Raw genomic sequence first — 15,793 nt, 5'->3', positions numbered from 1 at the left:
ACCTGGGTCCTCTGGAGGAGCAGCCAATGTTGCTCTCAACTTAGAATCTCTACGGTCCTGCTTGTAATTCTTAATGGGAATTCCATTGAAAACTGTGACTTGAACTGTGAATTTGAGCATCTTATAGCACCTAGGATTTCTTTCCACTCCCACTGCAAACAAACCACAGGGAAGCTTTAAAATGTTGAGGAGTTACATTTGTGTGAAGTTTTGTTGTCCTGTGTAGTTTGTGATGTTTGGTGGGAGCCTTGGACCTTCTCCATGCTTCACGAATCCTCTTCCACTGAGGGTGACACCACCAGTTATTGTCATGTTTTTTATGTTATTCAAAAAGGTCAGAAATTTACCTGACCCCTTAGGTTGGCAGAACTTTCTTTTGGAAATGAACAGTTTCATATCTTTATTTTGATTTGTTTGCCCAGAGCAAGTACAGCACATGCTGGCTATTAATTGATAAATTAATTGTTTTAAACTAATAACTAATTGTTGGCTGCTCAGAGTTGAAAAATTATGTTTGAAAGCCAAGCAGGTATTTTCCTATATTTTAAGACATATAGGTAAATGAAAATTAACTTGCTTTCTGTAAACTTTATTTTGGGTCCACATCTGCTTTCCTCTGCTTCCTTCTGTGGTGCCAGCTGTCTCATCTCTCTATATTTGGGCCATCCTTCATAGGGTGGGTACAAAAGGAGGAGGTTGAACCTAACCCACAGTCATTAAGTAACTGCTGGAAAATGGCTTTTTGAGGATTTTCTCCTGCCCTGTTTGTAGATTTCAGCATCTAGAATTCTGTTAGAGTGACCATATATAGACTTTTCTATCTTATCTAAACTTCTATATTCTGCATTCTAACAGATTATATTGTACTTTTCCTTCTAATAACTAGGAATTGATGTGTAGGCACTTTAGCTAAAACACTTGTGAAAGTCTGTCTGTTTGCTCTGTGTGTCAGGTGGGATCTGAGCTTGCAGAGCCTTTTGGCCATTGTATGTAGAAGTTGACAAGCATCGTCTTTTTTAACGACATAGATTCAAACAGTTTTTCTTTTAGCTGCTGGGCTAACAAAAGGCTTTCTCTATGGGGAAGGTGAGCTTTGTGGGATGCCTGGGGGTGTTTGATGTTGACCTCCTAGATGGGCACTATTTATGGTCCATAAATACTGCTGGTCTTCCCACTTCCTTCCCATCTGGAACATTTATTTCTTGAATGTTTACTATTATAGTTCTGACATTCCAGTGAGGATCCTTTCCCCATTTGTGTCAGAGTTTAAGAGTGATCTGAGTGGTGAGTCCCACGTGGGCTCTCTTCTGTCTTTTGTAGGTGTTCAGGAGAAAATGGGCATAATGAACAAAGGCGTCATTTACGCACTGTGGGATTACGAGCCCCAGCATGATGATGAGCTGCTCTTGAAAGAAGGAGACTGCATGACTGTCGTCCGCAGGGAAGATGAAGATGAAGTCGAGTGGTGGTGGGCGCGCCTTAATGACAAGGAAGGATATGTTCCACGCAACTTGCTAGGAGTAAGTCGCTCCAAAGCTGACCATGTTTCATGTGTGGTAAAGTGGAGCTTTGTATGAACTGCTGTGTAGAGTCAGTGCAGTCTTTGTTAATAAGACATGATATGGGGCTGGAGATACAGCTCAGCAGTTAAGAGCATTTGCTGCTCCTGCAGAGGACTCAGGTTCAGTTCTCAGCATCTCCATGGCTGCTTTCAATTATCTATAAACTCCCAATTCTCGGGGACCAAATATCTGCTCACTGCACATACCTGGTACACATACATACATGCTGACAAAGCACTCATACACATAAAATCTTTTTAAAACCGCAAGGCTTAAATTTATGATGCCCTTAATTTAGACTCACAGGCACATCTATAGTGCACTTGATTATATGTTCGAATTTATTGATAGGTTTAAACTTAGAATAATGTGTTCCAGATTTGTACCTTAGGCTCTTTTATAGGTTTACCCCAGGTGCCATATATTTATAGGTCATGCCCATGTTCCCAGCACTTGGGAGATGGAAGAGGAAGATCAAAAACAATCTTCCTGATGGGCTTAGACGTTCTTGTAGTTGGCCTGTGTGCGACAAAGATTCATTGAGTGTGAAAGAAGGAGAGAGATAGTATAGGTGGATGAGATAAGTTTTGGAGAAAAAGTGCTTGTGGACCTGCTTTTGGTGAGGAGTAGGAAGCAAGCTGAAGGGCAGGAAGGTGGGGGTGATGGACACATGTGTCATGTAGGTCACAGGCACTGGGTTCCACATCTCCACCAATTCAAATAGAGTATTTCTGCATAAGCAGGTAGTGGGGAGGACTGAGGAAGCCTGCCTCCTGAGCTTGGTGTGCAGATAGTACAGAAAGTCCATGTAAGACATTGGTAGGTTTTTATCAAGCATCAGATAGACAAAGTCTGTAGACAAAGGCTTTGGGTAGAAGCCTGTGGGAGGCTTCTCCAGCATCACACCAGGAGCAAGAATGTCTGCTAAGGTTCTTCTGCTTGAGTGTTTCAAGTAGCCTTGGCCTTGGGACCTGGCATTCTGAATTGTGACAGTGACTTCCTTCCTATAGTTGTCTGTCACATGTCCATTATAAGTCATTTGCTGCAACTCACTTGCTGCTTTCAGAGAGTAGCATTTATTGTGAAATAACTGCTGAGCTATTTCTCCAGTCTCATCATGCTGTAATGTCTCAGGAGCTGCTCTGATGAGTTCCCCCTTCCCTCGTTTCTGTGAACCGGGTGAGACAGGGCTTTGCTGTGTAGCTAGGCTGGCCTCAAACTGAACCCTCCTGCCTTCCAGGTGTTAGGTTTACTGATATGTCTCACCAACCTACCTCATTTGTTGGGAATTGTTAACTAATTGTGCGTATTTGTGGCATATAAAGCATGAACGTGTGTGTGTGCGTGTGTGTGTGTGTGTGTGTGTGTGTGTGTGTGTGTATTCATTCATTCATGTGCTACAGTAATTGTGTGAAGTCAGAAGACATTTTTAGGAGTTGAGATTGAGATCAGCTGAAGAAGCCTTGCAGCCAGTGTTACCTGCTAAAGCATCCCACCTGCTCTTATCTTCCCACTCCTAACCCCACTTTACAATAATGGGTGATTTATAAAATGGCTCACTCAAGCTGAGTAACACGCATAACCTGATATAGCTAACGTTTAATTTTGTGATGAGAATACAATCTGTTAACGAGTTTTCAATTAGTATGCATGTTTTTTTTAACTATTTTTTTGTTTGTTTGTTTTTTTTCGAGACAGGGGTTCTCTGTGTAGCCCTGGCTGTCCTGGAACTCACTCTGTAGACCAGGCTGGCCTCGAACTCAGAAATCCGCCTGCCTCTGCCTCCCAAGTGCTGGGATTAAAGGCGTGCGCCATCACTGCCCGGCTTTTTAACCTATTCTTATGTTGTACAACAGAATTTTATTAAGTTCAATTTTCTAGTGAAGAATAGTTAATGAGATGGGAGGATTATTCTGAGGAGGGGAAGCAGTCAGCCAGAGACTCGATTGAGCTCTCAGAAGGTTTTGAAATTAACAGACTGGAATAAAGGTTGTAATTTTAGTCCTAAACTTAGATCTCTTAGTTCCCTGGCACTCTCCTCTATAAAAGTGTGCTGTACATATTATGTTTTAGTATCTTTTGAGTGTTAAAAAAATAAAGGAAATTTCACAGTGTGGAATATTTAGACAGGCTTAGCCTTGAATCTGGAAAGTGCATTGGTGAATGTCTTTTCTCAGCTGAAACTGACTCTTAAATAAACACACCGCCTCCTTTGTTTTCTTGTCCCTAGGAGACAGAAGGGGAGGGTTTGTTTAGCTTGATGGTGAAATTCTAGTTTGACTTGCTCTGGGCTTCTAGACAGGGCCCTCACATGGCCTCTCTTCGCTCTTGTTATGGAAAGCACAGGCCAGTAGAGTTCCAAAGCATTTCATGTTTTCCCTAAGTCCACTGACTGAGGCCTTTGTCATGATTGGCTCAAGTCCCACCCACAGTGTCCTGACTGTAAATAAGATTGAAAAGCATGGTTTACATATGTGGTTCCAGTATTTAGGAGTATGAGGCAAAGGATCATAAGGCTAACCTGGGCTACTTTGAGAGATCCTCACTTTAAAAAAAAAAAAAAAAGACTTTTGCCCCATCATAATGGGGCAAATCCTGGAGCATACAGCAGTTTACAAGCAGTCTTCAGCAGTTGGCTTCCCCGGGCCACAGTGCAGTTGAGCAAGCTGAGTTCATACCTCGAGTTCCTGTGTCACAGCTCTGTGGTACTGCTTCAAGCTGCTGGACCCTGTAACCTTCAGTGACTTTTACAGAGTGGCCAGTGAGACTGGGTGCCGTGCGGATTCAGGCGGTCAGCCTGAGTGCACAGCTCAATACCTTCCTGAGTTGGTTTCCTGTTCCATGTTCCTTGCCCTCCTTCCTGTAGTTATTGAAATATTGTAGAACTTCCATACATATGCCACATGTAAGTATTTTTTTAAAATTCTCTTTCAGCTATACCCAAGAATCAAACCAAGACAAAGGAGCTTGGCCTGAAACTTGAGTTAATGAAGAATCAATGAGCTAGAAGAAATACTATGATTGCTCTGGAAAAAAAAATGCAAAAGACTTAATTTAATGACAGTGTAGCTTGAAAGCAATGAAGTATGTGCCCTGGAAGAAAATGAAGGATTGAAGGAGTCAACATCCGCAGAGGAATTGAGATGCTGAGCCTTCTCCACCCTGTGCTGGGCAGAGTGCTTACTGCAGCACATGGATAGGAGGCAGCCATCTAGTTTTGTCAAGAAATGGGACCATTTGTTGGGCTGTGGGAAAATCAGCTTTTTTGTCCTGTGTGGGGTGATTTTGGCACTGTTCTCATTCTGTTGACCTGCCAGAAAGGACCAGGGCCATCTGGCATCATCTCTAACTGTCCCCTAGCACTGGCAGGCTTTGGGGCTCCCCGGCAGGTGCTTTACACTTCAGTGAAGAACTGTTTGTCAGTGAGCAATAACTATTGTTGTATTCTTGTAGCATTGAAGAATTATGTGTACATTTGAAATACTGAAACTAAACTACACTGCCTAATCTAAATTAGATTTAGAGTTTTGTTTTTAGGTTGAATTTGAATCTATATTTATTGTCTTTTTTGGTATCTTGAAAATTAGAGATTTGTTATAGATTTACCTCTATTTGTCAAGGTCATAGCTGATTTTAAAATGATTGTAATAAAACTAAACTTTATGACTCCAAGCTATTTACCAGTTTTCCTTTTAGTGTTATAAACAGCTTTGGTTATAGGACATAAGCCATTAGGCAATCTACTGCACAGCTGAGAAATAGTGAACTGCTTGATCCACCAGCTGTGAACTGTGGTAAACGTCCTTACAGTCATGTGATTGAGAAGCAGGTCTTAATTACAGACACTCATCTTTGCAGTTTACAAGTCTGAGTGACTAGAGTACTGTACTCTTAAGAGGCTGAGGGTGAGGCTGTGTGCACATGTGTGCCTGCTTCAGCGTGGAGGCTGGGAGTGGGCGTCAGGTCCCCTGGAGCTGGGGTCCAAATGTTTTGTGAACTACCTGATGTCCTTGAAGGGATCTGAACTCTGATCTTCTTATAGAACAGTTGGCGCTCTTGACCACTGAGCCATTTCTCCAGCCCCTAACTTTGTAATTTTAAAAAAGATTGTGGAGACTATAGTGAAGGAAACCTTATATAGACCTACAACTTCTGCCGTGCCATTTTAATGTCCTCATTTTTTCACATTCTTCATAAAGCTATATATATTTATTTGTTTACTTATTTATTTTTACTACCAATCAAGAAATGAGTTGTTTTAGAACTCATTTGCTTAGTGAAAACATGATAGAAGGCATAGGTGCAAAAACAGTGTTTACTTTTTCTAGATGTTTCTAAGAATAGCTGAATTCTTAACAAGGAAAGTAGATGAAAAACAGAATAAAACCTTTCAGATAATGAAGAAAGAATGACAACATGAATTAAATATGGAGACTGCACAGTAGAAAGAATTCTAAATCCAGGTCCCTTCTCCAGTTAGTGAGTCTGGCACAGATCTAGGGATTTTTCAGACTAAGTTCCCTAATCAGCTAACACAATAGGGAGACCAGCTTGGATTATCCAGATGTGCCCTGTGTAATCACATGAGGAAAGCAGAAGGGGAGGCAGGAGCCTGAGACTGAAGGGGTGGTCAGCCAGACGTCAGGTAGTTTTGAAGATGAAAGAGGTCATGAAAGTATGACAAAAAGGACAAACTCTGGACCGTAAGGAGACAAGACCTCAGGCCTGTAGCCATGTGGACCTGAGTATACCCCACCAGGCAAGCTGATCTGTCTGGAGGTGACTCCCCATGTGTGTGGGGTACCCTAATGAAAGTTGTGTTGGACCCCAGTCTGTATATGTGTGAGAAAATAGATTTTTTTTTTAAGCCATTGGGTTTGTATGATGTCACAGTAGGAGACCACAACATGGGTTCTAGAACTAGACTGTCGAGTGCAGTAATTACTTGTATGACCTGCCAAGACAGTTGACCTCCGGGAGACTTGTTCCCTTAACATATGTAGTGAAACCTAAGGCGTTGTTGAGATAAATCACAGAAAGTGCTGTAGAGACTGCTGAAGAATTTCACAAGTCTACAAAAGCAATGTGGGAAGTAGGGAAGGAAGCCAAGCCGGTTGCTTGCAAATTCCTTACCCTTACCATTCATTTTTATTCTCTGTGTAGGTTTTTACCTGTTTCATTATTAAAATATCAAAGCTTCTTGGGGGTAATACTTGAAAGTGTAGAGCAAGGTAGTGACTCAACATAACACAGCTTTCAAGGGAATGAGAGACAGTTTATCATGCAGTCAATTTGAATGACCAAGGCCCAGGAGACACGGAGTCAGGTTACTCCAAGGTTCCTCGTTCCGCAAGGAAACAGCTGCATGAAGTGTTACAGTAGTAGAGCAAAGAAAACCATGAATCAAGGCAACTTAAGAAATTGGTGGGTACATCAGAGAGGCAGTTATAGCAAGATGGGGGATCTCCTATAGGTCCCATGCTCTGCGATGACATTCTTAGACCCTAGGTTAATAGACTCTGAACAGTTTTTATCTATTAATCCTCTGCAGTACTAGTATGATTCTACAACTCCTTGCCCACCCATGCTAGAGATGTATTTGGGATTCACGGATGTTCAGACTTTACATGAAGATCTTATCACATAGAACTCATATATACAAACCACCATAAACAATACCCATGTGACTTTGATACGGATTGCACAACAAAGGCATTGATTCTGGCCAGATTTTACATGAAAATGGCTCAATACAATCTCTGGTATTCAGGGTTTTCTAAGACTTCAGAATTGTTGGTTGTCAATATTTCTTCAAGTCATGATGAAAGTAAGCCACAAGTGGTTGTTACAACAGAACTCAGTCTAGTACTTTCTCTCCTTTTAATACTACTTAAGTACATATAATTTATTTCATTTGTAATTTCACTACAAATTTCATATATGAAGCAGGAATTCTTATGTAGATTTAGGCAGCAGACACTGGAGAGACACTGAGGGTATGTTTTGTAGTCTGGTTTTTAGATTTTTATCACATAATTGAGAGCCTGCTGGAAACAGTTCTGTATTCTGCTGCTTGTCTGCCATTGTGTGGCAAGATTCAATGACTATATCAAATTCATAATTTATCAAATGATTTAACTGTTCTTCAGTTCGTGTGTTGCTGTGGTAGCTGTTCTAACAGCAGGATTTATAGTTTTTTTGCAAAAGGGAGAAGGAAGCACTGCAGTGGACCATACTAAGGAGGAGAGTGTAAACTTTTCTCAGATACAGTAGGCAGTGAAGCCTTGGCTGGAGGAGGTGTCATGTGACTGGAGTCACAGTTGACAAAAGCAAGGGACAGAAAGAAACTAGGAGAATGTGGAAATAGAGAGGAAATAGTGAGTGGAAAGGCAGCAGAGCCTGGTGGGGGGTGGGGAGGGACAGAGTGCTGGGCTGGATGATGGAGGTGTTCCTAGGAGTACCCATGAGATATAACTTGGACCTTAGCCATGGAAGAAGACTGATAGGCTGTTAATTAACTAGATGGTGCCAGGTGGAGAAATGATTTGGGGAACAAAAACGTGAATCTAGTTTAGAATCCCTGGTCCCGGGGAAGGACAGGTCAGGGTGGGGCAGGAATATGATTAGGATGCTGTTGAGGAGGAGCTATGAGAAAAAAACCTGAACAAATGAGTGTACCCAGTCCACAGAAGAGCCAAGACAGGTGTGGGCTTGCAATTCAGGGCAGAGGTCTACAGAAGTGGTAGACAGGTTCGAAGGTGCAGGCCAGAATAGTCCCTATGGGGTCAAAAAGGTTGGGAGTCTTATCTGGGGACCAACCAGTTTTTGGTTTTAGGCTTACTTATTTTTACTTTTTTGTTTTGTTTTTCAAGACAGGGTTTCTCTGTATAGCTCTGGCTGTCCTGGAACTCACTCTGTAGACCAGGCTGGCCTTGAACTCAGAAGTCCACCTGCCTCTGCTTCCCAAGTGCTGGTACTAAAGGCGTGCGCCACCACTTCCCGCAGGCTTACTTATTTTTATTTTGTGCGTATCATTTTGCCTGCTTATGTGCTTGTGCACCACATGCATGCAATGCCTACGGAGGTCAGAAGAGGCACTGGATCCACTGGAACTGGAGTCACAGCAGATTGTGAGCTGCCATGGGGTGCTGGGAACTGAACCTTGTCCCATTGCAACAAAGAGCAAAGTTGGCATCAGGGAGAGCAGCGGATGATCTGGCTGCATACTGCCAGCTAGTGATGTCAAGAATAGCCTCTGCCACTTGGCGGGGGGGCAGCTCTCCTGCCCCATTTTCTACCTCACCTGAGACCACCCTCCTTTTCTCTGCTTCTTACGGCAGGACCCCTGCCTCCATTCCCACCCCACCCACTCGGGGCCAAAACTACTGCCCTTTTTTGAGTAACCACATTCTTCCTGCTAGGTCTCTGAATCTCAGACTTCAAACATTCTATCACCTTCCTCCATCCAATCCCATCTTCAGTCCTTCACCAACACTACCCTGGTCATCCATAACCCTGAGACAATCCATTCCTCCCGATCCTGAAACCCCTCAGTGTTGAACAGAGGAAGCTCATGCCAGTGACCCAAGTTAGTTCCATATACACTCTCCCAACTTCTTAGCCTTCCCGGCCTACTTTTAGCTGTGTTGGAGAAACTCATCTACTACTTGACATGGTGGTATAATGCCTGAACTGTGGAGGTGGAGGCAGGAGGATCAGGAGTTCAAGGCCAGTGTAACTACATAGGTCCAAATCTGTCAGGACTATATGAAGTCCTGTTATACATTCCCTGCCCCTAGGGGGCGGGGATCTGCCTGCTAAAATGTCCATGAAATACTGGGTAGCATTTTCCCATCAGGCCATCTTCTTTCTTTCCATCCTATTTTGTGATTTTTCAAGGATCACCAGTGACAGGCCTAGTCCTAGATTAGTGATTTTATATGTGGGTTTCTCAGCTCCCATGCTGGGCCTCCATCCCTACAGGAGTTGGCCTAAGCGATGGAGCCAGCAATGATATAGGGGGCTTCCCAAAAGCCTTCCTAAACCAGATAAAGCAGGTGAAATTAGGGTTGTCCTTTCTGGTAGAATGACCAGAACTTCTGAACTAGAGCTTTGAAACGTTCCATAGTCTAACTATAGGCACAATGCCTTCTCAGTGTATGAATGAGGTATGAATAGCAGCATACCTCACTTAAGTAGAACCCAGCTGTTACCTGTGTGATCATAAACCCTCCCTTGGGAGCCGAGCTCTATGAAGAAAAACAAGGCATAGTGCAACTGTATTGTAACTCTTTATTAACAGTACTTTGGAAGTAGATAAGGCAATATGTCTGTATGTCTGCTAGCATTTTCCCAGGATCAAGAGGCCAGCTTGGTTGTTTTAAGAAGATTTTCTGAGCTCTGTCCTCCCCAGCTGTAGGCACAATCCCTGGAGTTTATCACGATCTTCTTGCAGATGGCACACCTGGCTCAGTTGGTCAGTAGAATGATCCCATTACTTACTACTTGTAAGACCTAAATGTCTAAAGCCAAATATGATCAAGGACTTGAGTTTAAGAATGATTTGCTGTTCATAAAGGTGTATAAAAACCATCTTTTGTTAGAACCAAATGATGGAAGCATGCTTTTTTTTTTTTAAATTGGCATTCATTTTTTGAGATCGAGTCTTGCTAGGTAGCCCAGGTTGGCCTCCTGGCTCCTGGATTCTTTAGAAGCCTCCATCAGACTGGATTCTTTAGATGCCTCCATCAGACTACTTCATCATTGTATTTCCCAGTTTTCTGAGGGCAAGAGGCAGTCTCTGGGCTGCTGTGGCAGATGTCATCACTGCATTTTAAAACTTAAAATTTCTTTAAATATTCCCATCAAGGCCTTGTGGCCTCTGAGATTGATTTACTGTTTGCCCAGTTATTTAAAGCTCTCTGCATCCCTTCCTGATTTAATATTGCTATGACCAGGACAATGTGTAGAAGTAAAAAGGATATACTATTTACAGGTGTGAAGCTTCCTTTGACCTTACCAGGGGTTATCCAATTCATTTTCATTTGGTTTAATGGTATGCAAGTCTGTTACTCTCATATGTAGAAAGTTCACCTATCTCAGATGGTTATATTCTTCAGTTATAATCATCCGATGAAGTAAATGCTCCCATAAGTTCAAGGTCCAGATACAAAGCGTTTAAGTGTAGGGGTTGGCTGTTTTCTTCCACTACAAATCTCCAGGCATGTAACTTCAGAGTACTGAAAAACTCAGCCACTGTGTGAATAAGAAGAAAAAAAACAGTCATTCACGGAGCGTTGTTAAAATAAAAGAACTTATAGGTAGCTTTGAGTTATTCTGGAAGATGGCTGAACCCGAAAGCTTACTAAGGTCTAAGACAGCAGTGTCTTAATGGTTCATTCTACCTACATTCTGGAGTTTAGTTTCCGAAGTTTGATAACTTGAGTGATTTGATTTGGTGGTAACTGTAGTATTGGATACATGAAGGGTGACATTCAAATAACCTGTGAACCAGCCTTTCACACCTCTGCCTCAACACACCACACCAGAGGTTTGCTTGGGGGCTGGTGTGGTGGTGCATACCTTGAGTTATTGGGAGGCAGAGGCAGGCAGATTGCTGTGAATTTGAGGCTTGCTTGGTTTACATAGAGAATTTTAGGACAGCCAGGGCTACATAGTGAGAACCTGTCTCAAAAAAAAAAAAAAATGGGTTTGAGATGTGGACATTCAAAAAGGATATACTATTTACAGGTGTGAAGCTTCCTTTGACCTTACCAGGGGTTATCCAATTCATTTTCATTTGGTTTAATGGTATGCAAGTCTGTTACTCTGATATGTGAAAAGTTCACCTATCTCAGATGGTTATATTCTTCAGTTATAATCATCTGATGAAGTAAATGCTCCCATAAGTTCAAGGTCCAGATACAAATCGTTTAAGTGTAGGCGTTGGCTGTTTTCAGTCTTGGTTCTATTTTTGGGTCTGTATTGGAATGACAGGAACTCTATCAGACTCTAAATTGATGTGGAATACACCAAGTCATCAGGACTTCGGCAAAGGCCTCCGGGGTGATATAACCCACAACTGAGGTTGAAATCATGGAAGCCACTGCACAATTAAGGGGCAACATTCTAGACATGGCTTCTCCTTGGCAACGTCTCCTAAGGGATCTTTAGGAGCCTGTGAAAAGTAAATGAAATGGAGGGTACATGTTCCTTAGGAGATAGGAAAGGGCTGGTCAGCATAGACAAGCCTGTATGTGTGAGCAGGGAGTGGGGTTGGGATCCTGGATGTCCAGTGGGAATGAGGAACAAGCTAGTTTCATGGCGTGTCTCATGCTCCAGTTGTATTGACTTCCTTTTAAATTGCGGGCTTAGGCTAAGGGTGCTTTCCAGGTGATAAAACACATATAGCTTTAAGAAACTGGTCATTTGTAACTGGTTAAAAGGTTTCCACTTGGATGTGTGTACTTTACAACACACAACAGAGCAATGAGCATCACTGCCTTTCATTGTTTGAGCATCAGAGTTCAAAATTCAAGAAAAATAAAAGATGGTTAACCCTGTCTTCTTGCCATTCTGCTCTCCTGTGTGACACAGAGAAGTAGCAAACAGAAGTACTGTTCCTACAACCTTCTGTGGTCTATGCCCCACCAAGCTCTGGGACCAACTGGACTCATGTGGTCTCACAAGTGCTCAGTAGGATCTCTACTACCCAGCTGCTTCTGTGAATGTGAGCCTTCTGTTAGCTCACAAGGGGATGTCCTATGTTTTGTTTTTGGTGAAGTTGCCTACCACATTGACTTAGATTCATCTCAGAGATGTGTTGTTGTGTTCCAGACACATAAGCCTATCATGGCATATGACAAATATGTGCATTGTTGTTACTTTCCTTTTAAAGAGTAGAGAGAAGAGAGAAGTATTTGTCCTAGAAAATGTTTTAAGTAGATATGTCCTATGAATATGTGAGCTCTTCTCAGATGTCAGCCTGGATTCTCCCCTAAGGGCTTTAGTCTACAAACTCATTCTTTCAAATGCTGACCAGTTCTCTCCTTAGCCATCTGATATACCCAGCCACCTTAGCTTAACCCAATGTTTATGCTCCAGTCAAAGCTCATGGGACAAGAAAGCCAGGTGTGTTTTCCTAGGTTGGAGAATAAGCAAGTCGTTCACAAATATCAACTCAAAGTGCATCATGGGACTTCCCAATCAGAAAAATCCAGAAGTAAAATTTCAAAAGAACGTCATCCTAGGAGCACCTGTTCAGGTCACCCTAAGAGTAGTCTATTTAGGTCAATCTAGGAGCAGTCTGTTCAAGTCAGTTACCTCAGGAATAGCTTGTTGAGGTAGCCCCCAAAATAGACTGTTCTGACTTGCAGCAGCTTTCCCAGGAGTCAGGGTTTGTGTGAGCTTTTGACTTACCGACACAAGGTTGAGCTGTATCGTTCCAGTGTTCTCAGGGTCCAGCTGCTTGAATATCTCTGTGGAGGCAGATCAGGATGTAAGAAATGAGGAAGCAGAGTTGCAGACTGCAGCAGTGTCCAGTGGTTGCTGATTTTTGTTTTGGATGCCACAAGCTACTATTCTTTCCTGCTTCCCCAGTTTAACAAAAGAGAAATTTATTCTCAGTTCACAGACATATCTTGTGATTGTACCCTTGGTGAAGGACAAGATAGGCCAGTGGTTCTCAACCTTCTTAACTCCACCCTTTCAAACAGTTCCTCATGGTGTGGTGACCCTGGCCATACAATTATTTTCATTGCTACTTCACAATCAGAAGTTTGCTACTGTTATGAATTGTAATGTAAAAATATGTGTTTTCCTATGGCCTTAGGTGAGATTTGTGAAAAGGTCATTAAACCCCAAAGAAGGTAGGACCCACAGGTTGAGAACCACTGGAGAGAGGCCTTAACTTAAGAGTGAATGTAAAGAGCCACGTACTGAACAATGTTTCCAGCCGAACCAAACACCGAACAAAATTGTCAAAATCAATGATGAGTTCATCATCTGCAAACCGGGCAACAATGACTTGGTGGAGTTGACAGGGCAGCTTGAAACCTGGAGGGGAGTGGACAAGGGACCATCTGTGAGTGTCAGGCCCACTGCTTGGCTGTGTCAGTGTCAGACCTACCATCTAACTTTCCTCACATGCTGTGAAACCAATGTCTGTCTGTCTGTCTGTCTGTCTGTCTGTCTGTCTGTCTGTCTCTCCATCACTTTATTTTTATATTTAACATTTATATGTGTTATATGAGCACCACCTGTATGCAGTGCCTGTAGATGCCAGAAGAGGGTGTTGGATCCCTGAGAGCTGGAGTTGTGGTAGTTGTGAGCTGCCCAGTGTGGGTGTTGGGAACCAGTCAGTCCTCGTGAGAGCAGCAAATACTCTGAATGACTGAGCTATCTTTCCAGCTCCTTGCACCATGTGACACTAAGTTACAGCTGTAATTGCTTTTGTCCATGGGCAGTGGGGCTAGTTTGGTTTGCAGTGCAGCCCCTACCAGTGCTTCTTTCATTTCTAAGCTATTCCATCACCCTGGTCTATTTCCTCACTAACAAGTAAAGCTTTCGTCTGCTTTTCTGCAGTGTTCTTGCTACTCTGTATTGATAACCATGATCCTTTTTTTTTTTTTTTTTTTTTTTTGTAGGTTAACTAACATAAAAAACTAAATCAGCTTGGAGATTAGTTTTAGGAAGATTTAGCTCTCATAGAGGACTGATTATGGCAAACTAATTAATATTAAATCTTCCTTGTGAACTCAAAGGGAACGTCAACAGGCCCATGGCTGGCTGGGCATGTTGACTGCATTTCTCAGCTTTCCTTACAGCTGTATGAGACCCTGTGAGCAAATTCTAGACAATAGTGTGTGTGAGCAGAAGTCATGAGTGTGCCTTCAAAAGCAAGGAACCCTTTGTGTGTGGACTTTCTGCCAGCATGTGATGGTGATGACCTGTTGTTCCAGATTCCTAAGCAGTAGACAGGAGAAGCCTGGGGTGCTAACAGTAGAAGGCTCCATCCCAGCCTTGGCTGCTTGAGGGAAAGATGCACCCTGTTTAAACCACTGTTGTTTGGTTTCTCCTGTAGTCAGATTTGTCCTCAAAGCACAGAAGTCTCCTGTGTTGGTCTTTGCTAAGTTCACACCCTAGTTACTGATGTCTGTTCTACTGGGGCTTTCCTGAAGGCTGAGCTGATATAGTCAGATTCTACCAAATAAGTTTTGCAAGGAAAAGAGTGTGAAGAGTATACACACACACACACACACACACACACACTCAGCAGCAACAGCAGAAAAGAGTATGAGGAATATGAAGAGGGATACATATGAGGGATACACATGCAAATATTCCAAGACAGACATACACACTCGAAGTTGGCTTCACCTTCTTGTTCTGCCAGGCTGTTCCTGAGGATTGAACACAAGGCCTTGTACATGGTAGGTAAGAGCTCTACCTCTGAGCTACATCTCCAGATTCAGGAAGCAAAGCTTTGTTGTACGGTATAGAGTGGCTCAGCAGAAAACACAGTTGAGGAGGTGTGGGTCTAAAGTATTACCTGCTTCTTCCAGTGCTTTCCGCATCTCATAGGAATTCATGGTTCCAGACCTGTCCACATCGATTTCCCGGTAAATTTTCTGGAACACGTAAAATTCTTATTAGAACCGTGACCCAAAGCAAAACAGGTGTCAAGATGCCTGTTAGGTGTGTGTTGAATGGGCTTGAAGGTCTTCCATATAGCCTTCTTAGAGAAACTCTTGACAGTGACCTCATTTCTGGCCATTAATCAGGCAAAGGAAAAAACAAGGCTACGTTACTTGCTATGTCCTGCTTTGTTTGGCTGTTGGCCATACAAGCAAACTTCACTTCTGCTGAGTTCTGCAATGGATAAAATTCAATTCCCTTGGAAATGGGCCCTTACCCTCCAGAACCATTACATCTTAAAGTATATGCCTAGAATGTTCCCCAACATTGATCTACCCGCCCCAGGGTACCCAAGGCCCTACTTGGTATTTCTGAATCTTCGTCCAGAGGATGTAGAACTCCTTCAGCCCCAGCTTGCCACTGCCGTCTTCCTGCCCTCGGTTAAGGAAAGCTCCTGGAGTATACAGCCACTGGGTGCAATGCCATCTGGTTGGCCTATGGGCTGGGTCTACTGGTCTTCCCAACACAAGCACAGGGAGGTTTCACAGAAGGATTTACCTTCTGATTTTCACATTCTTGAGTTTCCTCAAAAGGAA

General features: G+C 42.8%; 2 protein-coding genes across 4 annotated transcripts in view; one reads left to right on the top strand and one right to left on the bottom strand.

Annotated features, from left to right (window-relative positions):
* Positions 1 to 5,234, top strand: part of Tp53bp2 (tumor protein p53 binding protein 2) — a 57,765-nt gene extending 52,531 nt beyond the window's left edge. For all 3 annotated transcript variants that reach the window (XM_028789304.1, XM_028789305.1, XM_028789306.1), the window contains 2 exons: positions 1,321 to 1,520; positions 4,497 to 5,234. In XM_028789304.1, coding sequence (XP_028645137.1) covers positions 1,321 to 1,520; positions 4,497 to 4,538 — 242 coding nt within the window. In that variant the 3' untranslated portion in view covers positions 4,539 to 5,234. The remainder of the gene's footprint in view (positions 1 to 1,320; positions 1,521 to 4,496) is intronic.
* A 4,600-nt stretch (positions 5,235 to 9,834) lies between these two features.
* Capn2 (calpain 2) overlaps positions 9,835 to 15,793 on the bottom strand; it is a 50,775-nt gene continuing 44,816 nt past the window's right edge. The window contains exons 17-21 of the mRNA XM_028789301.1: positions 15,560 to 15,628; positions 15,112 to 15,190; positions 13,500 to 13,616; positions 12,981 to 13,039; positions 9,835 to 10,817 (exon numbers count right to left, since the gene is read on the bottom strand). Of these exons, the coding sequence (XP_028645134.1) occupies positions 10,794 to 10,817; positions 12,981 to 13,039; positions 13,500 to 13,616; positions 15,112 to 15,190; positions 15,560 to 15,628 (348 nt within the window). The 3' untranslated portion in view covers positions 9,835 to 10,793. The remainder of the gene's footprint in view (positions 10,818 to 12,980; positions 13,040 to 13,499; positions 13,617 to 15,111; positions 15,191 to 15,559; positions 15,629 to 15,793) is intronic.

The sequence above is a fragment of the Grammomys surdaster genome, unplaced genomic scaffold (genome assembly GCF_004785775.1).
Source record: "Grammomys surdaster isolate TR1022 unplaced genomic scaffold, NIH_TR_1.0 125808, whole genome shotgun sequence".
In the NCBI taxonomy this organism is placed as follows: domain Eukaryota; kingdom Metazoa; phylum Chordata; class Mammalia; order Rodentia; family Muridae; genus Grammomys; species Grammomys surdaster.
The sequence above is the reverse complement of the archived record's forward strand: the minus strand, read 5'-3'. Positions and strand labels throughout refer to the sequence as shown.